The 27,816-nt window shown below is 41.7% G+C and overlaps 2 protein-coding genes across 6 annotated transcripts; one reads left to right on the forward strand and one right to left on the reverse strand.

Moving 5' to 3' along the window:
• Nucleotides 1–39: 39 nt before the first annotated feature.
• Nucleotides 40–16,899, forward strand: nnt2 (nicotinamide nucleotide transhydrogenase 2). Of its 3 annotated transcripts, XM_025904344.1 has the most exons (23): nucleotides 70–180; nucleotides 692–757; nucleotides 861–1,027; nucleotides 1,764–1,993; nucleotides 2,691–2,890; nucleotides 2,973–3,060; nucleotides 3,203–3,291; nucleotides 3,378–3,565; nucleotides 4,125–4,258; nucleotides 4,391–4,582; nucleotides 5,100–5,250; nucleotides 7,166–7,327; nucleotides 7,416–7,526; nucleotides 7,636–7,781; nucleotides 10,354–10,549; nucleotides 11,291–11,524; nucleotides 12,018–12,178; nucleotides 12,369–12,548; nucleotides 12,627–12,786; nucleotides 15,717–15,798; nucleotides 15,910–16,028; nucleotides 16,365–16,480; nucleotides 16,581–16,727. In XM_025904344.1, exons 3-23 carry the CDS (start codon nucleotides 898–900, stop codon nucleotides 16,725–16,727), a joined length of 3,216 nt encoding a protein of 1,071 aa, XP_025760129.1. In that variant the 5' UTR covers nucleotides 70–180; nucleotides 692–757; nucleotides 861–897. The 3 variants fall into 3 exon arrangements, with proteins under 3 accessions (XP_003456827.1, XP_025760129.1, XP_005461636.1); XM_003456779.5 differs by lacking the exon at nucleotides 692–757 and having other exon boundaries at nucleotides 40–180; XM_005461579.4 differs by lacking the exon at nucleotides 70–180 and having other exon boundaries at nucleotides 601–757; nucleotides 16,581–16,899.
• Nucleotides 16,900–16,964: 65 nt separating this feature from the next.
• dtwd1 (DTW domain containing 1) lies at nucleotides 16,965–24,060 on the reverse strand. Of its 3 annotated transcripts, none has more exons than XM_013265071.3 (5): nucleotides 23,888–24,060; nucleotides 19,836–20,137; nucleotides 19,524–19,661; nucleotides 17,698–17,974; nucleotides 16,965–17,575 (listed from the first exon to the last, which is right to left on the reverse strand). In XM_013265071.3, the coding sequence occupies exons 2-5, from the start codon at nucleotides 20,133–20,135 to the stop codon at nucleotides 17,346–17,348; spliced, it is 945 nt and encodes a 314-aa protein (XP_013120525.1). In that variant the 5' UTR covers nucleotides 20,136–20,137; nucleotides 23,888–24,060; the 3' UTR covers nucleotides 16,965–17,345. The 3 variants fall into 3 exon arrangements, with proteins under 3 accessions (XP_013120525.1, XP_003456828.2, XP_025760231.1); XM_003456780.5 differs by having other exon boundaries at nucleotides 23,808–24,057; XM_025904446.1 differs by lacking the exon at nucleotides 23,888–24,060 and adding an exon at nucleotides 20,692–20,710.
• Nucleotides 24,061–27,816: the final 3,756 nt, after the last annotated feature.

Below are 27,816 nucleotides of genomic sequence, written 5' to 3' on the forward strand. Positions count from 1 at the left end.
GAGGTGGTGATGACTGAAGTCACGTGGGTTTGCTATTTATACTCAAATAGTCCGGCAGTGATAAGGAAACTGTGGAAGGTCGTCTGTCTCTCCTTGCAAGCAGACGGGAAGGATTTTGGGGATATAGGAACCTCGCAGGTGACACTGCTGTTAAACTCGCTCTTTCTGGAAACCTGAAAGGCAAGTGTGAGAACAAGGAAGGCCATCAGCCGGTCTTTGAGTGTCTGACTGGATTACTGGAGAATGAGGAGCAGTGATTTGACTGTGATTCAACAAAATGAATGAATGAATGAATGAATGAATGAATGGGAGGGAGGGTAAACAACAAAACGTTGTTGTGACTCAGAAATCAAAACAGCAACCAAAGTATGACAAGTTTCCACAGTCATGTGTTTTGTTTTGTCTTTCTGGTTGTGGCATTGTTTGTCTTTATATAAGACAGACCAACATTTGTAAACACCACATTTTTTCCAGTCTTGATTGTGTCTGAGCTGTCCCCCCTCCAGCCCCCCCTTTGTTATCTGCTCACTGGTGGCTCTTCTCCGGCTCACAACAACCAGGCCACACTTGGCACACTTTCCCCCCTGTGCCGTCATAATTCCAGTTCTCGCGAAGAGAAGCCTGGAGTGTGTAATCAACCCTGTGCTCTGCGTGTGTGTGTGTGGCTGAAATGTCACTCTGCTGTCTGTAGGCCTCGCAGCACACACAGTCTGAGTGTGTGACTTGGAGAAAGGGGGGCCCGGGACTTGCTTTGAGGGTATTTTTTAAAAATAATGTTCTTTTTTATTTGACAACAGATGTAGAAGTAGTGTCGCCTTATCGTCAACCTCTCCTTCTCCTTGTTTGTGTTCGTAATCAAGAGCTTAGAAGGAGCCTCAGGGCGGACGCTCAGCAGCCATGTCGACCCTTCTCCGCTGCATCTGTAGCTCCTCTGTCATTCTGTCCCAGCGAGGGGTCCATCTGAAGTTCCCAGGAAGGAGGCATTTCAGGACTTTCCCTGTGTTATGGGACCAAAAGGCCTCCAGAGGTAGGAAATGTACAAATCTCTCTGCTTCACTTTACAGTGTTCTCACAGAGGACAGGCTGGGCTTGCGTGCTTTCTCGTGTCTGACTTGAGGAATGAGAGCGTAACGGTTCACTCAAGGACACGCTCCGGCCGGCCAAAAGAGTGGAAAACTTCCACTGCAGATCACAAACTGTTTGCAGCAGGTTGCTAGAGATGTTCTCAAAATAGGGAAAGCTGTTATAAAGCAGACGGCGGCTTTGCTCGTGAGCGCTGCTAACATGTGAGAGCGGGCGAGAGGTCAGTTAAAGGTGACATGTAAAAACTTGACAGCAGTGCGGCTGATTCTGATGACAGCCTTTTGTGTATGGAGCCGGTGCTGTGTGCGAGGCACATGGCACAGAGTGTTCGTCATAGTTTTGTGAGTTGCTGAAAGCTTTTAAGTTTGACTTTGGAGAGTGTCTGCGTAGGACTGCAGGGCCTCTGTGTGTGTGCTGGCCTGGTGCCAATCACCTGCTAATAATGTCTCCATGGTGGCGAGGTCACCACACCATGTAGGGAGAGAAATGTGTAACCTGACACTGTTTCCAGCAACGCAAATCTCAGCTGTACGCGCATGCCTGCTGCGTTGTTGCGTAAAAGAAGATAAACTTATATCTTGTTGTGTATATTTTTTTGTGTGACAAGTTCCAAGTTCTTCACTCTCGGCTGCATTGTTTTAGTTTCCCTTTTTTCTTTTTGTTTTGTTTTTTGTCCTCAGGTGTGCTCTACAAGGACCTGGTGGTTGGAGTTCCTAAGGAGACGTTACAGAATGAGCGTCGCGTGGCGCTGTCTCCGGCTGGGGTGCAGGCGCTGGTCAAACAGGGCTTCAGGGTGCAGGTGGAAAGCGGCGCCGGGGACGAATCAAAGTTCTCCGATCAGCAGTACAGAGATGCTGGAGCCACCATTACTGATGTTAAGGGAGCCCTCAGCTCAGACTTGGTCCTTAAGGTTCGTACCTGGCTCGGTTTGGTCCGCAGATCAGACTCTTTTTTTGCAGCTTCACAGCACAGAAACCGTAACCACCAACAATCTTCTTAAGGCCTCATACTATAGACTCATCTCAGTGCAGCATCTGACACCAATGATCACTTTGAGCTTCCTGATATGTTCCAGTCAAAGTAACCACCCTCCTCTGGTTTGAATAACACTTGGCTAACGAGTCTTCCTCACAGACAAAAGTTCATTATACACTTCCACAGGGTTCTGTTCTCGGGCCTGTGCTTTTCACCTTATACATGTCGCTGGCAGTGTCATTATAAAACAGCCTTGCTGTGCAGTCAAAGCTCAGCTGTATTTATTTATGAAGCCAGATGACGCACATCAGCTGGTTAAAAGAGACTTGTAATACTTATTTCAAATTCAAAGCTATTCCTCGTAGTTCAAAATATTCCTTCATTATCTTAAACTGTGTCTTATTGTGGCTCCTCAGTTTAGCTTCCGTCTTTCTTCAGAGTGGCTGGAATCAGAAAGTTTAATCCATTCACAGGTGGGGCTCACAGCCAGGGGTCTTGTGTATTAAAAGTATTTGCTCTTGAGGACATCATATACAGCTTAGGGTGGGTGGCTGGGAACATATCTGTCAGTTCTATTTAATTTTGAGTGGAAAATGGATTTTTTTTTTTTTTTTTTTTTTTTTTCTTTTTAGGTTCGAGCCCCCAGTTTGAGTGAGGTAGATCTCCTGAAACCCAAATCCACCCTGGTGAGCTTCATCTATCCAGCACAGAACCAGGAGCTGATGAATAAGCTGTCACAGAGGCAGAGCACTGTGCTGGCCATGGATCAGGTGCCCAGAGTTACCATTGCACAAGGCTACGATGCACTCAGTTCCATGGCTAACATTGCTGGGTAAACAAAAATGTATTTTTAAGTCCAGATTTCGTCTGTTTGTTTAGTTAATGTAAATGTGACGTGAGTTTTTGTTACGTAGGTACAAGGCTGTGGTTCTGGCTGCCAACCACTTTGGCAGGTTCTTTACTGGTCAGATCACAGCTGCAGGAAAAGTCCCTCCAGCTAAGGTAATAGTCTATGTTTTACTCAACCAAGCATGATCTATTTCTACAGTCAGTACAGCGTTTTCTTTCCTTTCAATATACTTAAAATAAAAAATGAAGTGTGAAGTGAAACCTTGGCACATTTGGATGTTTCGGTTGTAAACAGGTCCTGGTTATTGGAGGTGGAGTGGCTGGTTTGGCAGCAGCCGGGGCAGCCAAGTCAATGGGAGCCATAGTCAGAGGGTTTGATACCAGGTATAAGGTTGGCATCGCCTCAAACCGCAGGCTTACTAATGATGGACAGATTTTTGCTGATAGGCTGGCTGCTTCTTGACTTTCAGGCCAGCGGCTCTGGAGCAGTTCAAGTCGTTTGGGGCTGAGCCTTTAGAAGTAGACCTCAAAGAGTCTGGCGAGGGTGTTGGAGGTTATGCCAAGGAGATGTCAAAGGAGTTCATCGAGGCTGAGATGGCTCTTTTTGCCAAGCAGTGTAAAGAGGTCGACATTATCGTAAGCACTGCCCTAATTCCCGGTGAGTCACATCGGTACTTTAAGCCACTTTTGCCTTTATCGTTTGGCATCAAAAGTGTCACCACTATTTGCTTTTATTTCATCTTTTCCAAAGCAACACTGAACATCAATTAGAGATAAACATATGAAATATTGCTCTGCAAGTGTGCTGAGAATTTCAATCGCTGTTGGCTCATTTTATGTAATCTAGCAGCTAAGGACTCAGTAGGCTTCGTGGGAGTTGGTCCTAAACATAAGGAACGTATCATTTTATCTGCTGACACTGAGTAAATTGTCTGCTAGTCTGCCCCTCACTCATCACTTGTGCTTTCAAAAGAGGTGGCGATGGTGAAAAGCCTCCGCTTTGGACTTTGCAACTAGATCTAACTAACCAACGTATGATGGCACAGTGGCCTCATCCAATTTTTCTATACTATGGCTTAAGCCCCATCAACCCCATAATGTCACTTTCATGAGGGTCACTACATCTTTAATGTGGATTGACTATCCTCTTTGTTAGACAGCATGATGCTGTTTGATGCATCTCATTCCTTTCTACCTGTGGTCCTGTGCTTACTCAGGGAAGCGTGCACCCATATTGATCAAAAAGGAGTTTGTAGAGTCTATGAAGGATGGCTCTGTAGTGGTGGATCTAGCTGCAGAGGCAGGGGGCAACATCGAGACCACAAAGCCCGGAGAGCTGCATGTTTACAGGGTGAGTTTTTGGCCTAGCTTGCACATTTGGATAAAAACTGGATAATCTTAAGGAATGCAAAAGACGTATTTGTGATTTGGGATATATATGATTTATTTATGTATGACTAATGTACTTTTTTTTGTTAACTAGGGAGTAACGCACATCGGCTACACAGACCTGCCCAGCCGCATGGCCACCCAGGCCAGCAGTCTATATTCAAACAACATACTGAAGCTTCTGAAGGCCATTAGTCCAGACAAGGAATACTTCCACTATGAGCCCAAAGAAGAATTTGATTATGGAACAATTGACCATGTCATCCGTGGGACTCTTGTTATGAAGGTGCAGTTTTTTTTTTGTTTTTTTTTTCGAGTAACTGTCTCCTGTCAGCTTCCATCCCCACTGGCATCCCTCCTTCCCTCTCAGCATGCGCTGTCAGATCCTGTCATGCTTGGGTAGAGCGCCAATTGAGTACTAAAACACAGTCCCAGCTGGGAATAGCTCAAGTTGGATCCCAGCAAGAATGTTATGAACGTTTCAAAATACACTTTTCCAGGAATTTAGCTTTGACACATTGTTTATGGCAGAATAAGCACGCAACCTCAATAGGACATATCAGCTTACCTCTTGTTACACTAAGCATTATTCAGCCCCTTAAAAGAGAATTTATCTTTCAAAACCACTGCTAACTGGTTTGTGATTGCTTTTTTGTTTAGTGTAATCCCCTGTGCCGTCCACGAGTTCGTGTTCAAGAGCTCTCCCACTGTGCGAAAGTCTTGATGTCTGTTTCTCACGCAAATCTTTTGTGGACTCCTCTCTCCTCACTCTGGTCTTCTTGTGTGTTTTCTGGTGCATTCAGGAAGGCAGGAACATGTTCCCATCGCCTCTTCCAAAAACAGTCCCGCCACCGCCGGTGAAACCGAAAACGGTCGCAGAGTTGGAGGCCGAGAAAGTGGCGGCTGTTTCGCCCTTCAATCGCACCATGACCTCTGCTGGTGTCTACACTGCAGGTTAAACACAAACGCAGAAATATTCAGACTTCTGGGACATTTAGTACTGCTTTATTTGGCTTCACTGAGAGGATTTGTTCTGTGTAAAACATTAATTTGTACTGAAATTAAAGCATACAAATAGTGAAAATGTACATTTTATTGTACTTGGACTATCTTTTGGTTTAAATCAGGGGTGTCCAACTCGAGTCCTCGAGAGCTACTGTCCTGCAGCTTTTAGACCAGGGGTGGGCAATCTCAGTCCACGAGGGCCGGTGTCCCTGCAGGTTTTAGATGTGTCCTCGAACCAACACAGCTGATTTAAATGGCTAAATTAGCTCCTCAACATGTCCTGAAGTTCTCCAGAGGCCTGGTAATGAACTAATCATGTGATTCAGGTGTGTTGACCCACGGTGAGATCTAAAACCTGCAGGGACACCGGCCCTCGTGGACTGAGATTGCCCACCCCTGTTTTAGACGCATCCTTGTTCCAACACACCTGAATCAAATGAATGGCTTGTTATCAGGCCTTTGCCAAACTTGATGGCATGCTGAAAAGAGGTAATCCAACCATCTGATTCAGCTGTGTTGGAGTAGCGATGCATCTAAAAGCTCCAGGACTCCCTCGGTTGGACACCCTCGGTTTAAATGGTTTGTGTTAGTGTGTTAGTGTGACATTAATGTTAGACAAAGATAACTTGAGCAAATGCAAAAGTTTTTAAATGATTATTTCATTTATTGAGGAAAAAAGCTATCCAAACCTACCTGGCCTTCCAGGTAAAAGTTACAATCTTTGGAAGCTCTGAGTCCAGTTACATCGGGCATACACAACCTTTCATGAAAAGAACATCATACCAGCAATCAAACATGGTGGTGGTAATGTAATGGTCAGGGGTTGCTTTCCTGTTTCAAGACCTGTACAACTCATGGAACCATGAATTCTGCTCTCTACCAGAAAATCCTGAAGGAGAATGTCTGGCCTCGAGTTTATACCCCAAAGCTCAAGGACACTTGAGTTAAGCAGAAGGACAATGATCTGAAAACACACCAGAAAGTCCATTTCTTGATGTCTTAAAAAAACAAAATGAAGGTTTTGGAGTTGTCTAATCAAATTGTGGACTTTAGATGCTTGACCTTAAACAGGTTATTCATGCTCAAATCCTCCAATGTGGCTGAATTACAATTCTGCAAAGAAGAGTGGGCCAAAATCCCTCCACAGTCACGAGAGACCCATTTCCAGTTTTTGCACATGCTTGATTGCAGTTCTTGCTGCCAAGGGTGGCTCAACCAGTTATTACATTTAGGGGGGGGGGAGTTGTTTTTTCACATAGAAGTTTCAGGTACGTTGGGATGGCTTTTCCCCCCCTTAAAAACCTGTTTACTCGATATTAAAATCTGTTTGATCTGAAGCATTTGGGTATAACAAGTATGCCAAAAACTAAGAAATGACTTTGATTCTATATAAAACAAAATGTAAAGTGGGACTGCTTTTCTACATAATGGATATGTAAACTGGAAACCTTTATGTGGACAAGAAAAGCAATTTGCAGTATAAGCATGTCTCTTTGGGATTTCATTGTAAGATTCATGAGGGGAAAAATCCTTTACTTTCCAGTCTGACTTTGTAATTTTTCCATTTTTAAAACAAGTCATTGTTACTCACAACACAGATCTTACTGTGACCTTTGGAAGCCCCTCTGTAACCGAGCACAGCGATGAATATATTTTTCAGTAAATTCAAACATTTCGCTTCACTTCTTTCAGAGGAACTATGAATCATAATAGCTGGTAATAAAACGACATGTTTATTTGTCTTATTCAGTTATTCCATTCCTTTAATGGTTAAGAAGGGACTGGAAACCAAACTTGAAACTACAGCAGCAGGGAAAGCACAAACATAGCAACAGCAACACAGCCTTGCTCTTTCTTTCTCTAGGCCTGTCTACCTGTCTGGCTCTGGGCGTCATCTCGCCCAATGCTGCTTTCACTCAGATGGTCACCACCTTTGGTTTGGCGGGGATAGTGGGATACCACACTGTGTGGGGTGTGACCCCCGCTCTGCACTCACCTCTCATGTCCGTCACCAATGCCATCTCAGGTCAGAACGCATTAAAGTCATGAAAGTCTGTATAGATGTGGTGTTTGAGTGTTTCCTTTTTATTTGTTAACAAATTCTTTTCTGTCAGGTCTGACTGCGGTAGGAGGCCTGGTGCTGATGGGTGGAGGTCTCACACCTTCTTCCCTGCCTGAGAGTCTTGCTCTGGCTGCTGCCTTTGTTTCCTCCATCAACATTGCTGGTGTGACATTCAAAACTGGACACAAAAATGGCTTCAGTGAACATAAATAATTTCCCACCCAAACAAATGAAAACTGTTAATTCATTAATTTATTTCTGTACCTGTGCAGGTGGTTTTCTGATCACCCAGAGGATGCTGGACATGTTTAAACGCCCCACCGACCCTCCTGAGTACAATTACCTGTATTTGCTGCCTGGGGCTACATTTGTTGGAGGATACGGAGCCTCTGTGGCTGCTGGGTACAGCATCGAGCAGGTGAGAAGATGCACATCATGTCATCCCACTCACATTTGTTTCCACTGACAATCAGCTACTTAATGTAATGTGCATTAAGTAGCTTAACAGTGAAATTAATTGGTTGTAGAGCAGCGGTCCCCAACCTTTTTTGCACCACAGACCGGTTTATGTCCGACAATATTTTCACCGAGCGGCCTTTAAGATGTCTTGGATTAGTACAACAAAATAAAACCTGTACCAGTAGCAAAAAAAGAAGATTTATTCATAACACACGGGAAAAGACCCAGGGAAACAGAGTTAATGATTAAAAACCCTGAAAACCATAAATTTCACACCTGAGCCATAACTCTCGCGGACCAGTACCAAACGACTCATGGACCGGTACCGGTCCGTGGCCCGGGGGTTGGGGACCGCTGTTGTAGAGTATATGGTACTCCGTGTGGTACTTTAGTGTGGTGACCTCTGCTTGCTAGAAAGTGCATTTAATTTTATGTATAAATGTGCATCTTACAAAATGAGGATCCCATGGAAATTTTTATGCATACTTTCAGTCTAATAAATATAGAAATTAAACTGAAATATTATGTTAACTTTAAATATGGCTCACGATTTGTGAACATCATAAATGCAGTTATGTCAGTTTAATAGAAAAGTTAAGCACGATCAAAAAAGGATTTCAAATACAGAAATATCCAGCTTCTGAAAAGTGTGTTCATTCTTGATTGTTGCTCCTTTGCATGAATTACTGCATCAGGTTGCCATGGAGGCAATCCGCTTGTGGGTCTGTTGAGTTGTTTCTGAAGCCCATGCTACTTTGATAGCTTGTCTGTATTGGATCAGGTGTTTCTCATCTTGGTCTTGACAAATACCTCTTTGATTCTCTGTGAGGGTTCAGGTCAAGTGAGTTGGCTGGCCCGTCTTGCACAGTAATAACATGGTCAGCAGACCATTTGGTACTAGTTTTGGCACTGTGTGAAGGTGCTGTGTCCTGCTGGGAAAAGAAAATCAACATCTCCATAAAGCTCGTCAGCAGATGGAAACTTGAAGCTCTCTAAAGCCTCCTTGAAGAAAGCTGCACTGACTTTGGAGTTGATAAAACACAGTGGACCAACCATCAGCAACACCGGCAGATGATGTGGCATCTCAAACCATCACAGACTGCAGGAAATTCACTCTGGATTTCAGACACCTCGGCTTGTGTGCCTCTTTGCTGTCCCTCCAGACTCTTGGACCTTGATTTAGAAATAAAGAGCGAAAATTACTTTGATCTGAAAGAAGGGCCTCGGACCACTGCACAATAGTCCAGTAATTTTTCAGAGTGACCCAGGTAAGGTGCTTTTGACTTTGTCTGTCATCTTTGTTTGATCTTAGGAAGATCAAACCCCAGCCTCAGTCCACTCGTTCTCCAAAGCTCTTGAATCAACTTTTCTTAACAAGCCTCTCAAGGCTGCGGGCGTCCATTTTTCTTGTTACTACCACACTTTTCCATTTCAGTCAACTTTCCATTAATATGTTTTGATGTGCTATATTAATGACCTTCTATGAAAAGTGTCAATATTCCTGCTTGAGAAGAGAATCAGTGATAATCATCTATACAACTGTCCAGTTAGCAGTCTTCTCCATGACTGTGGTTGTGTGTATTAAGTAGGCTGAGTCATTTACAGGTATTTATACTGTTCTTCTAATGACTTTTAAAAAAATCTACTCGCCATAATTATCCAAATTAAAACAAACAAAAAAACCCAGTTTGAAACATTGTAGCTTCTGTGAGTCTACAATATATAAAATTTTCATGTGTTGTAACTAACTGATGGGAAATACTGAACTTCTTTTAAATATTTGAATTTTCTGAGATGCATCTGGTTAGACACTTCCAAGGTAAAGTGTTTGGGCTGTACTGGAGGAGGCCGGGGGCCAGACACGGGACACACTGGAGAGATTCTCTCTCTCAGCTGGTTTTGGAATGATTTGCCCGAGAGAACCTTTTAAACTTCTATTTTTTTTTTTTTTTCTCTCACATAGATTCTGTTACTGCAGTAGTGGATGCATTTTAAACACGGTTTGTTTTGTGTGTTTTTGTTTTTTTTCTACTCTTGGCTCTGCATGATGTCAGTGAGATGGGGGAAACTCTCATTATGGTCATGTCAGGTACACAGTTCTGGCTTGAGCACAGAAACCTACCCACCTGCTATTCAAATCTTTTCTTTGAGGGAGTTCACTGTGGGGCTGCATCAAGGCCTGGTAGAGGCTATATAGGGATTTTCTTTAATTGTGAGCTAGCTTTTCAAAGCTATTAAGTAGAATGTATTTCCAAAAAAAAAAAAGCTGCAGATTAGCAGACTGGGTCCACTTTGATGTCAGCTCTAAATGACTCAAATATTTGATTCCTCGTGTACTTCATTGTTCAATGCTTTGAAAAGTTCAGGACAAAAATAGATGTGGGAGAAACTGTTCAGAAGCTTTTATTTAATTGGAATTACTTCTCATCTTTAGACTACTTTCATCCTGCTTCTCGATTCTTTGATGAATTATTGATCCATTCTCAACATGTAGCTATGATAAATTGCTGATTCTCACTTTTTCTCCTCAGATGATGTACTTGGGCTCAGGTTTGTGCTGTGTCGGGGCGCTGGCCGGCCTGTCTGCCCAGAGCACCAGTCGCTTGGGGAACGCCCTCGGCATGATGGGAGTGGCAGGGGGCCTTGCTGCCACCCTCGGTGCCCTCAAACCCTCACCGGAGCTGCTGTCTCAGATGTCTCTGGCTATGGCCGGCGGGGGAACCCTGGGTAGGTGGCTCCATGCATTCAACTAAAATGGATATCATGATGTTGTGTTCACTGATGTTTCTTTACTTAAACTGCCCCCCAAAAAACCTCTTGTGCTGCAAAATGCCCACTGTAGCTTCACAGCGCTTCTAATTTGGTTTTGGAACAACTCAAGCGGTACGGCCTGCTGTTTCATTGGGTCATGTGAAGGAGACTTGCAAATAACGTAGCACCTCAAGGTTTCAGTTTTCAATAAAAAATAAATTGATAAAGTTTGGGCAGGACTCCTCTGAAGTCTAGCAGTTTGTTTCGTTATTAGCTTTGCATGCAGCTCCTCCAGTCTTCTGAAGAAGTATTGCTACTTCATAACATGCATCAATCACCCTGTTGTACATGTTAATCGTAATTTAAGAAGCAGGAAGATGAATGGCAGTGTAATCATCCTAAGAATGCGCACATACACACGGCATTAAGAGCCGCTTAGTTTTCAAGAAAATGCAATTAAATGCTCAACTTTGAACTCCTAGGATTACCTTTTGAAGAACAGGCCCAATAACTAGAAGCAGGTGTCTGCCTTTTAACCATGTTTTCCTTCTTTCTTTCTTCTTTTTTTTAAATTTCATGTTTTTTCAATGCCCTAAATGTTTCTAGCAGTCAGACTCTGCCAATGTGCACGAGAAGTTTAGTTCTAGTGTTTGACTTTTTTTGGCTGCTTTTTAAAAATTATTATTATTTTTTACGTTCTTCATATCTCAACTACAGGTCTGACCATTGCCAAGCGTATTGAAATCTCAGACTTGCCCCAGCTTGTGGCAGCTTTCCACAGCCTTGTGGGCCTGGCGGCTGTTCTCACATGCATTGCCGAGTATATGATTGAGTATCCTCACCTGGATACTCACCCAGCTGCAGGTGTGCTCAAGACTGTGGCTTACCTGGGTACTTACATCGGAGGCGTCACATTCAGTGGATCACTGGTGGCCTATGGCAAGCTTCAAGGTAATCGATCTGACACTAATCTCTCATTTGCACATTGTCAGTCCAGATCTGACCATAGCTCTTCTTATTACACACAAATCTCTATGAAAACACATCAGGTTGTCTGGTCGGCTGCTGATTGTTCCTTTCATCTACTGAAAGCCAAAGATCCCCTCTTAAATCCAGGAGTTTCTGTGTAAGTGTCAGCACTCTCTAATTTGCGCTTTAGGCCGACCAATCAAGAGGAACACATGAGAAGCTCTCTGGTAATTTGTCATGGGAAGGGCAGGCCAGTGACTGGATGGCTGTGGTTGGTAGAGGGTTGCTATCTGATTTGTGGATGAGACAGATGCTCAGACAGCTGATTAGAGGCTTTCGCAGATAAGTCTGAGGGTTCAAATACACCTGACACTGGTTAAAGAAAAGCACGCTCTCTTGTTGTTCCTTTTAACCCCTACAAAAGTGTAAGAACACTTTCTCTTGCCTCTCTGAAAAATGTGTTTTTTGGTTGCAGGTCTTTTGAACTCTGCCCCCCTGCTGCTGCCTGGACGGCACATGCTGAATGCCAGTCTGATGGCAGCATCCGTTGGAGGCATGGTGCCCTTTATGCTTAGTTCCAGTTATGGTACTGGCATGGGGTGCCTGCTGGGAGTGTCTGGGCTTTCCACTGTCATGGTGAGTTTGTGACCATTATTAAAGCTGCGAACAGGCAGCAGGGGGGGGAAAAAAAAAAAAATGGCAACATCTCTTTCAGTGAATTTACATTTCAGCAGTTGATTTTTAATGTATTGTTTTATCTAAGTTGGAATATGTTAAAATACTTTGTTTGTTTTCTGTTTTGTTTTTCTGATTCAACCTGTCATAGGGTGTAACGCTAACAGCAGCCATCGGAGGCGCTGACATGCCTGTGGTCATTACTGTGCTGAACAGCTACTCTGGATGGGCGCTATGCGCCGAAGGCTTCTTGCTTGACAACAATCTCATGACAATTGTTGGAGCGCTGATTGGCTCCTCTGGTGCAATCCTCTCCTACATCATGTGTGTGGTGAGTAGATGCACATTTCCAGCATTGTGCATGAAGTAAAAGGATACAAACATGTCACTGGGCTGCTTCTTCCTCAAGGCTATGAACCGCTCCCTGCCAAACGTGATCCTGGGCGGGTACGGCACCACCTCAACATTGGGTGGTAAGCCCATGGAGATTGTTGGCACTCACACTGAGGTCAATGTGGACCAAACCATTGACATAATCAAAGAGGCCAACAACATCATCATTACCCCAGGTACACACTGTTTTACAGATGTCTTGAAGCAAAGATGAGGAATGTAATTTTCAGCTTTGTCGTTGGTTGGTTGGAAAAAGTGAAACTGTGAAACTGATCTTTTATCAGTTTGTTTCATTTAATGTAGGTACCTATATTACCACAATAGTACCCCACTTGTAAGTGACTGTATTGAGTTATTAGGTTGCACTATCTAGTGTGATTAGCAGTGTATCCAACCATCCAAAAGCAATGGACAGTGTACAAGAGAGGTGAAGAAAAGGGTGCAGGCAGGGTGGAGCAGGTGGAGATTTAGGATGGTGGAAAGACTGAGGTGATTTTTGACACAAAGATAGCAGCAGGAGTGAAATGAAAGGTTTACAAGATGGTAGAGGGACCTGCTATGATTTATGGTTTGGAGAAATAGGAAGTGTAAATGGAGTTGGCAGAGCTGAAGATGCTTAAACTTTCATTAGGAATTTTCATTGGGTACATCAGAGGAATAGGGCGGGTTGAGCAGTTTGGAAACAAAGTTGGAGTCGCAAAGCTGATATAGTTCGGAGATGGGCAAAAGAGGAATGGTGGATATACTGGAAAAAGGATGTTGAAGATGGAGCTACCGGGCAAGAGGAAAAGAGAAAGACCACAGAGAAGATTCATGGATGTAGTGAAGAAGGACATGCAGAGGGTGGGTGTGACAGACGAGGATGCTGGGGATGGGGTGAGATAGAGGCAGATGAATTGCCGTGGTGACCACTAAAGGGAGCAGCTGAAAGGAGAAGAGAGAGGGAGAGCGAGAGAGAGAAGAAGAATCCTGTGTCATCATGTAGGATCAAGTGAATGAAGACCCTAGTCGTAAAAGCCTAGAGGTTAGGCAGTGACTTCCTGGCAGCTACAGGTTGCTAGGGAAAAATGTGCTGTGCCGTTTTATTTTTGTTTGGTTTTTTTTCCCCAACCTGCTGGTGAAAACCTTGCGCTGCTCTTATAGTTAATGGTGGCAAAACATGAGTGACCACTGCAATCTAATGACCAAAGCTATTCTAAGGAGGGTTTTGGTGTAACACCCTGTTTGATTGGGGAGGGATTCCAGGTTGCCACTGGGTGAAATAGGTTGCAGTGAATGAAGAATTGGCTGAGGTGAAGGTTAGCAGATAGATATATAGCCACCTATAACGGCATCCATGTGTTAATGAAGCCATGTCTTTAAGCTCCAATATTAAATTTAAACAGATGAGTTAAAATGGAGAATGGAGACAAAGTGTTTTTGTATGTTTATTTCTTTGGGTTAGCTTCAAATGGCCATCTAAGAAACTGTTTTTGGCACTCCAACAGTGGTTTCAGGTGTGTTGTGTTATCAGTGGTTAATTAAGCCTTTAGCAGACATGAAGAGCAGGTAGCAAGTTGGATAAAACGGTGCTTCACCCAAGTTTCCTCATTTTTGAAGTCCTTAGCTATAAGTTGTTTCATCTGGGGGAAAAAAACACTTTTAGAGCAGCACAAAAAATTATGTAAACTGATAGAAACTGTTAAAATTTGGCCTAAAGCCAGCTTGCAATCAGTGCATTGGAAGAATGCTCCACCATGATTTATATTTTCTTCAAAGCTCAGCTACTTTTGTCATTTGCCACTTTGTCTGTAAGCAAATTTTGGTGGAAGCTTTAAATCTTCTACATAAGAAGTAGAAAAACTTTTTTTTTTTTTTCCCAGTTGAGGGTGGAGATGGTGCTGGAAACAGATGGAGCCCTTTAGAGACAGGTGCAGACAGGTGTAGAAAGAAGCTTGGACTAACATAAGAGATTTAAATGGAGCACAACTTGTATATTGGTGCTCCTGTCAGTAGATGGCGTGGAGTCCAAACGTCATTTTTCAGATCATCAGTTTAGATCAGTACCATCATCTATCTCCCACATAACTGCTTTCACCTGACCAAAAAAACCAAACAAAAAAAGTTGCTCTGTCAGATCAAAAACAGCTCTGGGAAAGCCCAAATGTTTTGCAGAGTACTTGGAAATGGCCAGAATCAGGCATCTGATGGTAGCGTTTTCATTAAACTCAGAATGCTAAACTGTAGTGACCACAAGAGGGAGTAGTTTGTTCACAAACTGTCCACAGGGCCTAAATAATGGTGGTTTGGATTTCAGAGTGTGAGATAATGCCCACATCATGATTTATTAAGCAGAAAAAGCCAGACTTGTCTGACAAATGAGTAGTTGTTGAACGGCCTGTGCGAGAGGAACCACTCCGTGTAGCTTGGATACCAGGATTGCTGTTTTTTTCCAATGGCTCCGAATCGGTGCAGAGACAGCTGTGTGGTCGAACATGCTGGTTTGATTAGAGAAACAGTGAAAAATCATAAGGGCTATTCGGTCCAGACTCTCCATGTGCTGTCAACAACAAAGCATGGCAGTGAGGAAACAGAAGGCTCCGGCTGTCTGGGGAATTATAGAAGATACAGGATACAAGTCACTGGCTTGGAAAAACTCGATTAGGGGTAATGCTGAACTCTAGAAGGTACCTGACCACCAGGGTTAAGGAGGGGTTATGCAGACAGAGGGTAACTAGCTCTTTGCACGCAGGGGACCCCAAAGCACACCACACATGCAAAAGTTTTCCTTAGAAAAATGTCTCTCAGACTTTTGACTGCTATGATTTAACACAGAGAGGAGTCTTGTGGTGGTGGAGGACAAAAGAAGGAATGAAGGGTGATGAATATGTGGCTTTACTGTTGTCCTGCAGGACTGCTGTGCCTGTCATTTAAAAATGAACAATAGCTGTGAAATGCTTATCTATGACCAGGCACCCATCCAATAAAAGAAAAGCTGTTTGACAGGAGACTCAAGCAACCTAAGGGGATTATGGAGTCTCTAGATAGGATATAACCATTATATTCCTACTAAGTTCAAGAGGCCAATTTGCTCAGCTATTGCAAGTTTCTATATTTATGTTGTTAGGTTGGGGTCTGTGTGCAGCCAAAGCCCAGTATCCTATTGCAGATATGGTGAAGATGCTGAAGGAACAAGGCAAGACTGTGAGGTGAGTTTGTGCGCGCACACACGCACACACACACGGCAGGACATTCTTTTATCAATGTGTGTGACAGGTTTTCAGTGAAAAATCAGTGATGTGCTGTAACATCTCCAACAGGTTTGGCATCCACCCAGTGGCCGGTCGTATGCCCGGCCAGCTGAACGTACTCTTGGCCGAGGCTGGCGTTCCCTATGACGTGGTCCTGGAGATGGATGAGATCAATGACGACTTCCCAGGCAAGCTCCTTTTTTAAAAATAAATTCTAGAAAGATCTGTTTTATTTACCGTTACACGGCTGTCACTTTGGCAGGGAGGCGTTGGATTCAATTACTTGATCGGTGACTTGTAATAAACGCATCCTTTCCTTTTCATCTGTGCTTTAAGTGGCCACATGTTGTGTCTGGATACTTGGATGTGCCAAGTTATTAGGACAACACTCATTGTTTTCTTAGCAACCAGGCACGCAGGCTGACACACATGGTTCTGTTTATGGTGGAGGGAGATTAGTGCAGCGCTGGAGTTTCTGAGTTCATCTGCCTTGTGCGTAAACGTGTAAATGTTATGACCCACAGAGACAGACTTGACGCTGGTCATCGGTGCCAATGACACGGTGAATTCGGCGGCACAAGAAGATCCCAACTCTATAATTGCTGGCATGCCTGTCCTGGAGGTGTGGAAGTCCAAACAGGTTGGTCTACCTTTATTAGATGAAATGTGTTTGATGATATGGTACCAAAATAAGAAAAATCGAACCATATACCACCTTCTTTTCTTACTATTTCCACCAGGTGATAGTGATGAAGCGTACTTTGGGCGTGGGCTACGCTGCAGTAGATAACCCCATTTTCTACAAGCCCAACACATCGATGTTGCTGGGAGATGCCAAGAAGACTTGCGACAGTCTGCAAGCAAAGATCCGAGAGACCTACTACTAAATACAGCTCATTACTGCTGTGTACAATTGTTAAGAACTTAAAAGTTATTACAATTTTTGGCATTTCAGATACTTATTTTAAGAAAACAAGTTTATTGGGTCTGCAACAAATGTGATTACAGCAGAACAAACGTCATTGTGCACTAATTTGTAAATTAAAATGTTTAAATGTATCAGAAATCCCTTTCTTTGTACTACTACATACTCTACACTGTTGTCCATTCATGCATTTTAAAAAAAAAAAAAAAAAAAAAGTCATTCGAGTTCAAAAACTAAAAATTATTTTTCTGCATAATCAGAATCGATAAACATAAAAACCCCATCTCACTGTCTGTTATTCCAAGTTACTCATTTTGATCTGTTCATTATCCACGACTTTAAATTACGAATCCATCCATTTTAATAGCTTCTTATTCTATCCCCCACTGTGACCCTGAACAGGTTTTCAAACAGAGAGCCGACCATTAAGGTTTTCATCCACAACCAGAGGCAAATTATGATCGACACATAATGAGATGCATGTTTTGGGGTCGTTGGAAGGCAGAGCACCTGAATGTTGCATTTATATCGTCGCTTCAGCTACAGTTCGATGTCTTTTGGTCTGTCCTCACAGGAAACCTCAGCATTTTCCCGCAGAGGTTTTAGCTTTGTTAACAATCGAGTGCAGGTAGGAGTAGAAGAAGAGAAGGTTGTCGTATTCTCCGCTGTACTCCTCGTCGAGGCAATGCTCGTGGAAGTCCATGAGAAAGTAATATATGGCTTCGATAGTAGCTAGATAACTGTCCGGCTTGCCCTTTTGATGACGCCAGAAACACGTTTTTCTCATCTTCAACTCTACCTGGAGCAAATCTGGGGGAGAAACACGTCAGTCACAACATCGTGAGATCATGGTAAATTCAATTGTGGGTGAATAATCACCAGCAGTCAAGAGTTCTTTGGAAACCCACTCAAATGCAATCTTTCATGATTACCTTGCAGTCTCTCGTCTGTGCTGATCTTATTGGTCTGGTTCCATGTGCTGTCAATGAAGACCACCCTCTGGAGGGGATCCACCTTTGACACAGAGCTTTTTGCTTCATCTGGCGTCCCCGACTCTGAGCTCTCGGAGGTGCACGTGGAACCTTGAACTTGCTCAGTCTTTAACCTCTTTCTGCACGGTTCATCAGAGAAGTCGTGTGACCTGTCATGTAAACACTTCATCATGTCTTGAACTGAGACGGCCCTCGGACCAGGGAATACCAACACCACCTGGAGCGAGCGAAGACGGAGAGGAACGCCATCATGCAAACTGTGCTAGGGCACAAAATATGTGTCTCGAACACATGTTTTTACAGTGGGGTGATTTATAAAAGGCTAAATTTAGGAAGCAGAAAACAGGATGTAAACTGTTTGACAGGTGAGGGATAAAGTTGAAAAAGTGAAAACACTAAATCAGTTGATTTAAATAAATGAGAAGGCAAGAAGAAAAACAATACAAATGTATGGCTTGTGGACGAAACTCATTCAGCTGAAATAACAATCTGATTGCATAAGTGCTGTGAGGTTTGAACTGAAGAATGAAGCTGCAGCAAATAAATCTACATCTTTTAGAAATGTTTCACCAGACATTCAAACAGACAAGAGAAGAACAAACAAGACTACAAAATGCAAAAGATAAGCATTTACAATTTGACTTTAGTGGAGAGCAACAGTTTCAGAACACACTGTTAAATTAGATTCCTGCATTAAAATAGAAATGAGTTGATGCAACACAGTAAAGAGGATTATTTAAGCAACAATAAAGAAAAAGACTAATAGATGACAAAGAAAATGCTAAGTCCGTGATATCAGACATTAGTTCAAAACTAGTAAAAGCAACTGCATAATAAATGCTCTCAACTACTTCCATTTGTTTTAGTGTAAAGTAAATTCCGAAAGGGAACCAAAAAAGACAAAAAGGGGAGTGGCTTAACAAGCCAAAAAACCCATTCCCCTCAAAATGGTCAGGTATAAAGACTGGACTAAAAAATTGAGTGAAAAAGCAGCCAAAATCCAAAGACAAACTTTGAACGACCTTCAGAAAGCCTGAAGAACTATTGCTCAATAACAACAAAAAACCCTTACTTTCTTCTTGGAAGAAAAATAATAAATGGTGAGTGACTCAAGACTTTTGTATAGTGAACTCGGTGAAACACACGGGCACAGCTCCTTTGCGCAATCACCTTTCCTCAGTTTGCTATGGTGGGCTGTGTGTAATGTTTTTGTCACTAAGAAAGTTTTTAAACTTCCAGTGATTCAAACCTCTGGATTGGATGAAAATAACAGTTTGCACGATGACTTTTAGTTCTCAAAGCTTTTAAGGCTTCTTGGTACTAAATAGACTGAAAAGTCCAAAAACTACATATGCCGCCCTGCTCTTTATATTATACACTCAACAAGCCATCCAGCAGGCCTGATGGGATCTTTTGGCGCGCCGTTCTGGCCTGCAGGCCATATGTTTGACACTCATGGATTAGTAAATGAGAGAAAATCACTTTTGATGATCAATTTAACCTCTGTTTCCAAACAAAACATGCCACATGCTTTTCTCTGTGTTGTGTCATAGAAAACTGAATATGTTATTTGACTGAGTAGTGAAAACAAGACAAGTGAAGATACAAAAAAGTTTTCTGGGAAGTAATTTCCAGATGAATCAATCATAAACGTAATCGTTAGCTGAAGCCACACAAGGTACAAGGCAGACAGCATGTTTTACAGTTAAATGAACTCCATTCTTTTAGGATAAAAACCACAACTACAAGGATAAAGAAGAACTAACCTTATCTTTTTGGTACTCAGGTATGCAGGGGTAAGTATATATTGTGACGTCACTGGGTGCAAGAATCTTGGCGTGGATGGCAGTGCTCTTGCCATCTGTCTCGTTGGGATGCTTGATGATGTCTATCTTCACAGGAAGCTGAGTGTAACACACAGTGTGTACAGTCAGGTCGAGGGGAGAGTTGGATTTCAGCAGCATCATGTCAAAAAATGTAACTTTAAATAATAAAAAAAGGCATTTTGCAACTAATTAAGACAATGGTGAAGGTCTCTGTTAAAAGACAAAGCAGGTGAGTCCTAACCTCCTACAAACCTTTACTGTGGGGACATCTTGCAGGCTCATGCCCACTAAGGAGCAGCATGTGTAGCAGAAGAACATCCTCGAGCCTCCACATTTAGAGCACTTTAACCTGCCCCTTTGCTGTGCTTCCTCCAGCACTGCATGTGATGCCAATTTGAGCCCTTGGAGCTGCTGACTGGGAAGCTCACGGGAGTCGGATGAATCAGAGGCCAGTGTTTTTTCCCGGCAACTGGGATGATGACGCTGGTCCTTATCCAGGCCGCTCATTTTTGCTCTGTTGACAGACTTGTCTTGGAGCACAAGTACACTCATAGCTGATGAAGAATAACAGAGCAAATAATGCCAATATTAGCAGACATAAATAATCCAACATTTACAAAGACTTAAACTCATAGGACACAATAACATGGAAAAAGCTAGTTATGGAGCTAAGAGTTCATTAATTGTGCGTGACTGGCAATGATTAGATTAGAAAATTTGTTGCTGTGATAGTACGGTGCAGCTTGAATGCTTTTCATTATAAAAATTACATTAAACAGCTACAGTGACACAGAACCTACACCATTATGTACCTTAACTCTCATGTGAGTTGCCCAGTAAAGTAAGCCTTTAGTTGAATACTCGCTTTAGTAAAAAGAATGTCATAATTTTGACTGTCTTCAGGTGCATTTTTAGAGCATTGTAACTCCTGGAATGACCAAATCTTTTAAAAATAATGTTTTGTGTTTCATTTAACTATTTTATTGCAGATTCTTGTGATTTTACATAGGCCAGATTAGAAACTGGTATATATGAATAACAGTGGAAAGATCATCATGTTAGTTTTGCAATTCTGGTAACTGAATAAGATCACATTACATGACATTACCCATTTCTGGTTCAAATATGAACGCGTCAAATTCCCAAATGTCACATTATGAGCTGAGTCACTGAGAGAGAAGTTCTTAGAAAACAGAAAATCATAAATCTTGTTAATGCAAATATCTAATTAGTCAATCACATTGCAGTAACGTAATCCCTTTAGGATAGTAGACATGCTGAAGAAAGAAGGAGAAACCAAAAATTAGGGAAGAAGGTTTTAAACAACGGGCAAACAAGGGTATAACAGCACTATCCCACATGAATACACAAAGGCCAATTTAAAAACTTCTCAAAACTACGAGAGGGATTTAATCTAGATCAGCAAGACTTTTTTTATATATCTATAGGTAAGAGATTACTATTTAAGAAAAATAAAGGAGAAAATACTTTGATACATATTTTAACTGAAGCCTACAAGAAAAAACCCATAAAAATGATCTCTAAGCTATATCAGAGCCTAAGACAACTAATCAAGTGGGATACTAACTGCATTAAAAATAAATGGGAAGAAGAACTGAACATAGAAATTTCGCAAGAGGGTTGGCACTCAATGCTGAAAGCACAGCACATCTCGAGGTGCTCCAAAAATTAGAGAATATTTGGCTGGAAATCCTTAGTTCATTTTTTCATCTGTGTGCCAATCACACCCATAACTTTTAGACATGTAATAAAATAAAGCCATTTTGGGATCAGATTTACACTGAAGTGTCTAAATTACTTGGATATAAAATACCCCAAGGTGTAAGAAAACTTCTCCTGAATAAATGGGGGAAAAAATTGACTTCCTATCTTTAAGGATCTTTAAGGATCTACTGAGGATAAGAATTACTTATGATATATACTTTACAAATCATGACACGCACTAGAGCTGGGCGATATGACCCAAAATTCATATCTCGATATTTTTTAGCTGGATGGCGATATACGATATATATCTCGATATTTATTTTCTTTAAGCCATAAGGTAAGAACAAAAAGAGAGTTTAGTCAAAGCTGTGTCCTAGATGTCACACAGGCACTTTTATTAACATACAGCGTAGATGTACATGAAGAATTTACTCTAATAAATTATCAGCGTTTATTAAATAATAATGCTCCATAAATAAAAGAACACAATGTTGTTTTTGTGCATAACAAAAAGCTCACAATTGTGCAGTCAAAATGTAAACTAAAAGATGCTGAGCATAATAACAAAGAGACAGATTTCACAGCTGCTCCCAAGTTCTACTGCATGACTGACAGCCTGCAATTTGAAATCCTCTTAACCGTGTCTCTGCACAGGTGCCATTTATGGTCCTTATACACACACAATACGGTAATATTACGTTGAAGCACAGTACGTATCACTCCGCGAGGCTCCACTACGGTAGCCGTAATGCTCCGACAATCTATCAAGCGGTGCAGCTCCGTAGCTCACCAAAGTCGTACTGAAACATTTTTTGACAGATTGCTGTGCGCCGTCTAGCACATGAAAAACTGTTCGCGGTCATCAAGCACAACCAGAATTCATACATAATGCGCGCGGTCAACTTTTGAGAGAATGAAAGGATTTCAGGCCGTGCATGGCGTTAGCGTGGTTAGCTCGTTAGCGTGGTTAGCTCATTAGCGCGGTTAGCTCTCTAACACATTGACGCCGTCCAGCCCCAAGCATGGGGCAATCCACAGTAACACGGAGATTTGCCGTGTTCATCTTGTCGTTGTCTGCAGGTGAAGCTTTGGGGGAGGAGGGGGAGTTGTTCACTGAAGGAGAGACAAGGCCCAGTAACGCAGCGTAGAGACAAAAATGGACGGAAGAGAGGCAAACTTACGGCTCCACAAGTATAGTTATAACGTAACATAGACTATATCGATATAAACGATATTGTCACATCTTATATCTCGTATGAAAATATATCGATATTTTTAAAAAACTCGATATATCGCCCAGCACTAACACGCACTGGTGAGCCCCATGGTTTTGTTTGCTGTTCTGGACTGTCTGTTGTTATAATGAAAATGATACATAGAAAGTTAAAAAAAAAAGAAAGAAAGAAAAAAGAAAGAAAGAGGAAGAAAGGCGATTTAAGTGCCTTTGAATAAGGCATGGCTGTTGATGCCAGATGGGCTGCTCTGAGCTACTGGGATTTAAAGACAATAGGAAGAAAAGTGTCAGTTCTGTAGGTGAAAATGTCTTGTTGCTGCCAGAGGTCAGAGGAGAATGGCCAGATTGCTTCAATCTGATCGCAAGGCAAGAGTAATTCATCAAGCACTCGTTACAACCAAGGAATGCAGAGAACATCTCTGAAGAAACATGTTAAACCTTGAATCAGATGACTACAGTAGCAAAAGACCACAGGTGCTGCTCCTGTCTGCTAAGAACAGGAGACTGAGGCAACAACTGGTAAAACAGAAGATTGGAAAAATGTTGCCTGGTCTGAGTCTCAATTTTCAAATGGTAGGGTCACAATTTGGCAAAAACAGCATGAGAGCATGGATCCATCATGCATTATATTAACAGTACTGTTATTCGTGTAATTGTGTGGGGAATATATTCTTGGCAAGCTGGCCAATCTGTAGCAACTGTGAATCAAAAGTTACATCACCTTGATGAATCAGTGACACGAAGAATTAACGCACCTCTGAAGATTAAACTAGCAAGGTGTGCCTAATCAAGGGGCCAGTGATTGTATGTACATACTGTTGAATTTCTGATAAACATGATCAGCTAATGAGGAAACGCTGGTGTCCGAGTGTAGCGTGTGTGCTAAATACAGATTAGTAATTAGCACATGGATAAACAACATGAAACGTTGCTCTCTTTAACTTCTCTTTAGCGCAGTGAGATGTGAGAGAGCAGAAACCGTACATCTGCAGCTTGCAGTTACTTTTCTTTGAACCCCAAGACAGTATAAAAGAGTCAGTATTTTACACTGCCCATGCTTCAACATAGTGGAGCTAGCTTCTGTTAGCAAGCGTCACGTTTCCTCAGCATCCGCAGCCCCCGCTGCTACCGTTAACACACACAAGTCAAAAAGTCTAGATAGAGGAGCGAAGATCAAACGAAGACAGATGCTGGTGCACTGTTAGCTCAACTGAGTTCACTAGCTTAACTACATAAAGGAGCCCTATTACAAAAGTGCCTACCAATGAAGTGCACAACGGGATGAGCGTCTTCTTCTACGCCGGAAGCACAGCTCCGTGTGAAGGAAATGCAGGGTAGTTACCTGTCGCTAAGCACCGAATGTGCTACTCGGTCGGTGCTACCTCGTAGGCAGTAGACACACTCCTCAAAGATGCCCTTTGAGGGTGTTATGGCAGCCGATTTATGAACCCATAGATGGTTAATTTGCAAAATGTATCAAAGTAAAGTGAATAAAAGAGTGTACTTTAGTCCAGTGAAATAAAATTACGAAGTTAGGGTTAACTCGAAGTAGTTACTCATACTAGCAGCATAATGAACGTCAACTCTCGCTCTTATGTATTTCGGTAAACGTTAGAAAGAAAAAAGAGATTTATTTATTTATTTATTTTTCTTAAAATAAAACACAGTTTATGATCATGTATAGTTCTCAAAAATATTTAAAATAATATATTAAAATAACCTTAAAGAAAAATCCTTAGAGACTCTGCTTATTCATATGAATCTGGTCTGTGGCAATAATTACAAATTCCAGAAAGCACACATTTTGCTTGGAGCAAAAAATAATTTACTACCAGGAAATATTCAAAGTATGTTTTCTGTAGAGAACATAATTTAAGGGGTTTTAGCAACTTCAAAACTATTAATGTGTGTACTACCAGAAAATTTTTTAGTGTTTACGAGTCAAAATCTGGAACATGTTGAGGGGGGGAGATGAAGCAGTGTCCAAACATGAAGCAATTCAAAAACAGAAATAAAGATAGGGATTTTCCTGATATATAAAGTAGAAAAAGATATTTGACTTTTAGTAAATATCTCTGTTTGTGTAGGTGTCATTGTAAATACTTGGGTTTGATCTGTGGATGTAAGGATTTGGAGTTGTAAACACACAATAATATGGTAATATTTTGGTAAATAGACTGGATCTTTGTACTTTTCAGCTCTACCTGAGCACTCAAAGGACTTTATCCAGCTTGCCTCATTCACCCTTTCATACAAGTACGTTTTGTATACATATGTGGTTTCTATCTAACATTTACACATGCTCATACTGAGATTATTTCATCAGAGTTGAACTTGGAGTTAGTATCTTGCCCAAGGGTATTTGGCATGCAAACTGGAGAAGCCAGGAATTGAACCACCAACCTTCTGATAATTAGACCTGCCTGACATCCTGAACTACAACTACAGCTGCCTGACCCTTGCATAGTGTACATATTCTGTGTAACAAAAATAGTAACAACAATAAACAATAATTTATTATAGCTGCTGATGTTAACACAGAAGCTTAATAAATAACTCATGAATTACGATATAAGGAACTGCATAAGTTTTGCCCCTGTACACCACCATTTTAAACCAAATAATCAAGCTGTGATTGAAGTGTCGACTGTCAGCTTCAATTCAAGGGGTTTGACTAAAACATTTGTATTAACTGTGTAAAAATTACAGATTTTTATACACCACCTACCCTCCATTTTCAGAGTCTCAAAAGTAATTGGACAGCAGAATGATAAGCTGTTTAGAAGCCTCATCCCTCCCCCTTTCATGGCAGTTTACACAGAGAAAATGTTTGGGGTTGAGTCCAAGTGTTGAAGTTGCTTTTAGTAGCTTTTAACTGGAACTCTCAATATGACGTCAAATGAATGTTTATGAAAGCGATGGTGGCTAAATATACAAAAAAGCAAAGTTTAGGAGTGGCCAAATCAACAATCTGGTGCAATCTTAAAAAGAAGGAATGCACCAAAGAATGCAGAATTTGTTCCTTGGTTAAGAAAAACTCTGTCACAACATCTAACTGAATGAAGACTACTTGGGGAGCTAGGTGTATCCAGGTGTATAGGCCTACAGTCAAGACAGGTTTTCATTAATGTAAATACAGATGATTTACAACTAGGTGCAAACCACTAATTAACCTCAAGGACATGAAGGCCAGATTAGATTTTGCAAGAATACTGTCATGGTCCTGAGTCTTTGACCCGGGTTTTTGAGTTTGTTTAGGCTTGCTGTTCTTTCTTTGGGAATATTGAGATTTTAATATTCACTTTTGATAGTCTCTGAGTTTTGTTACTTGTGTTTCTACTTTTTGGTTCTTGTTTAATTTCATTCCCTTTCGTGTCTGTCTTAGTCTCACCTCTGTGTGTCCTTCCCAGTGTCCCCAGTGTGTAGTGAATGAAGTCTGTTTATGAATGTCGAGTTCGATCTCTGTCCCTCGCTCTGTCTCGCTCCCTCTACCATGACCGCAACATCTAAAAGAGCCGGCGCAGTTCTGGGAAAAATCTTTGGACAGATGAAACCAAGATGAACTTTTATTAGTTATCATCATGATGGGATGAAACAAGAATGGAGAGGGAGGGAAACAGCTCATGATCCAAAGCATACCACAATATCTGTCTTGCCTATAGATAGATCGACTGATAGATTGATAGACAGAATTACCTTGACATTCATGCTTATGATGAGTGGATGCAAACTTATGACTGCATATTTACTGAGGGGATTAATTAGAAATATTTCCCAGCATAGTGATGATTTTTGCATTTTAGTATATTGTTTTGTTTGGTGGTGTTCGTGTAGTGCACCATAGTCTGAAAGCCAGTGGCGCTTTTTACTTCAGTTACATGGTACTGACCCAGTGAATTACTCCTTGGTATGTCAATACTAATTTAGATTGTAATCACTGCCTGTTCTCATTTGGCACTGATTTAATTTACTTCTCAGTAAAAGTGTGATGCTGCAGCGAGTTGCTGGAGGTCCTGATCTTGTTTCACAATAATCTGGTGGTCTGGGGATTCCGTGCAAAGAGCTGCAAATACAGAATTCCCCAGGTTGCATAACAACAGATTTCCTCCAGGGAAATAAAGTTTTACAGCCCTGAGATGTATCAAGTTCAACCGAGTGTTCCCTCTCCCCCTCCTTCAGGGCCTCCCCTTTCTCCCGCAGCCCCAAGTCCACCGCTCCACTTTGTGCGAGACTCTCTAATGTCTCTCCCTGTTACTCTTCACTCAAATTAGTAACTTTCCCCCTTTTCTTCCTTTCTCTATTGCGCTGTTCAAAGTGAGCGTCAGACACTGCAATTGTCTGCATATGGTGCTTGTAATGTGGTGCACATGTGGCTTTCTGTGCATTCACTTTCACGAAAATGCTGCTGACTTGAATTAGTAATCATCCCGGGAACTACCTTTTTGAGCAAAAAAACCCATCAACAACAATGAAGAATGTAAAAAAGTAGACAACAACAGTAATTGCAGCTAATTGTTTACCTGTTCTCTGTTTCAGAACTACTGTTATTATCTGGTAATATATAGAACTTTAATTTCAGATTTAAGTTTTTAATTTGACTGTAAGTTATCACGACTGGGGATGATTGAACAGTATTGATGGACAACATTGTCGGCTGAATGTCAATTTATTTGCACACATGATATTTATATTAGTATTAATAGTGATGGTAATATTATTACAGGGCACTGTTTTTTTTAATGGGAAGTGACTTTGTCCTTATGTGCCTTACTGGCAAGAGTTCACTTGGTTTTGCAATCAGAATTTCAGTGATTTTTGATTTCAGAAATAAAGAGCCTTGGAGCACTGTGTAAGCTGTAACAATTTATGTCCGATGTGCCTGTGTTGCATCTTTTTTCTTGGACGTCTGCAGCTTCACGTCTGTGACAATCTTCTCTCTTTCTCGTTGGCTTTGGCTTCCCCTCATCCTGCTGGGAATACGCAGCCTTGAGTCTGAAATGTGTTTACATTTTGAGTATGTTACAAATTATCTGCTAAGACTAACTTTGCGTGACTTGGCAGAAGCCTTCACCTTGCTCAGATGTTGTTTGGGTCAAACGTTTTTTACAGGGTTGCACTCTCATTTTGACTGTCTTTATCTGACAAGGGTTTTCCAAGCCAGATGTGAACCCAGGAAAAAGTTAAAACTCAATATGCTGATGTCTGTCTGTGCGCCTGCACACATGTGCTCATATGAGTGTATGCATGAACGTGTGGTGTAGGCACCTTGCC

The sequence above is a fragment of the Oreochromis niloticus genome, linkage group LG1 (genome assembly GCF_001858045.2).
Source record: "Oreochromis niloticus isolate F11D_XX linkage group LG1, O_niloticus_UMD_NMBU, whole genome shotgun sequence".
NCBI lineage: Eukaryota > Metazoa > Chordata > Actinopteri > Cichliformes > Cichlidae > Oreochromis > Oreochromis niloticus.

Bases quoted from the DNA above. Each gene is read 5' to 3' on its own strand.
- nnt2 (XM_003456779.5), top strand. From the start codon at position 898: ATGTCGACCCTTCTCCGCTGCATCTGTAGCTCCTCTGTCATTCTGTCC. The intron at 12,787-15,716 runs GTACACACTGTT...TTATGTTGTTAG, and splicing joins CAACATCATCATTACCCCAG to GTTGGGGTCTGTGTGCAGCC. The intron at 16,029-16,364 runs GCAAGCTCCTTT...TATGACCCACAG, and splicing joins GATCAATGACGACTTCCCAG to AGACAGACTTGACGCTGGTC.
- dtwd1 (XM_025904446.1), bottom strand. The intron at 19,662-19,835 runs GTTTGTAGGAGG...TGTTACACTCAG, and splicing joins AAGATGTCCCCACAGTAAAG to CTTCCTGTGAAGATAGACAT. The intron at 17,576-17,697 runs GTAATCATGAAA...TTTCTCCCCCAG, and splicing joins CACAGACGAGAGACTGCAAG to ATTTGCTCCAGGTAGAGTTG.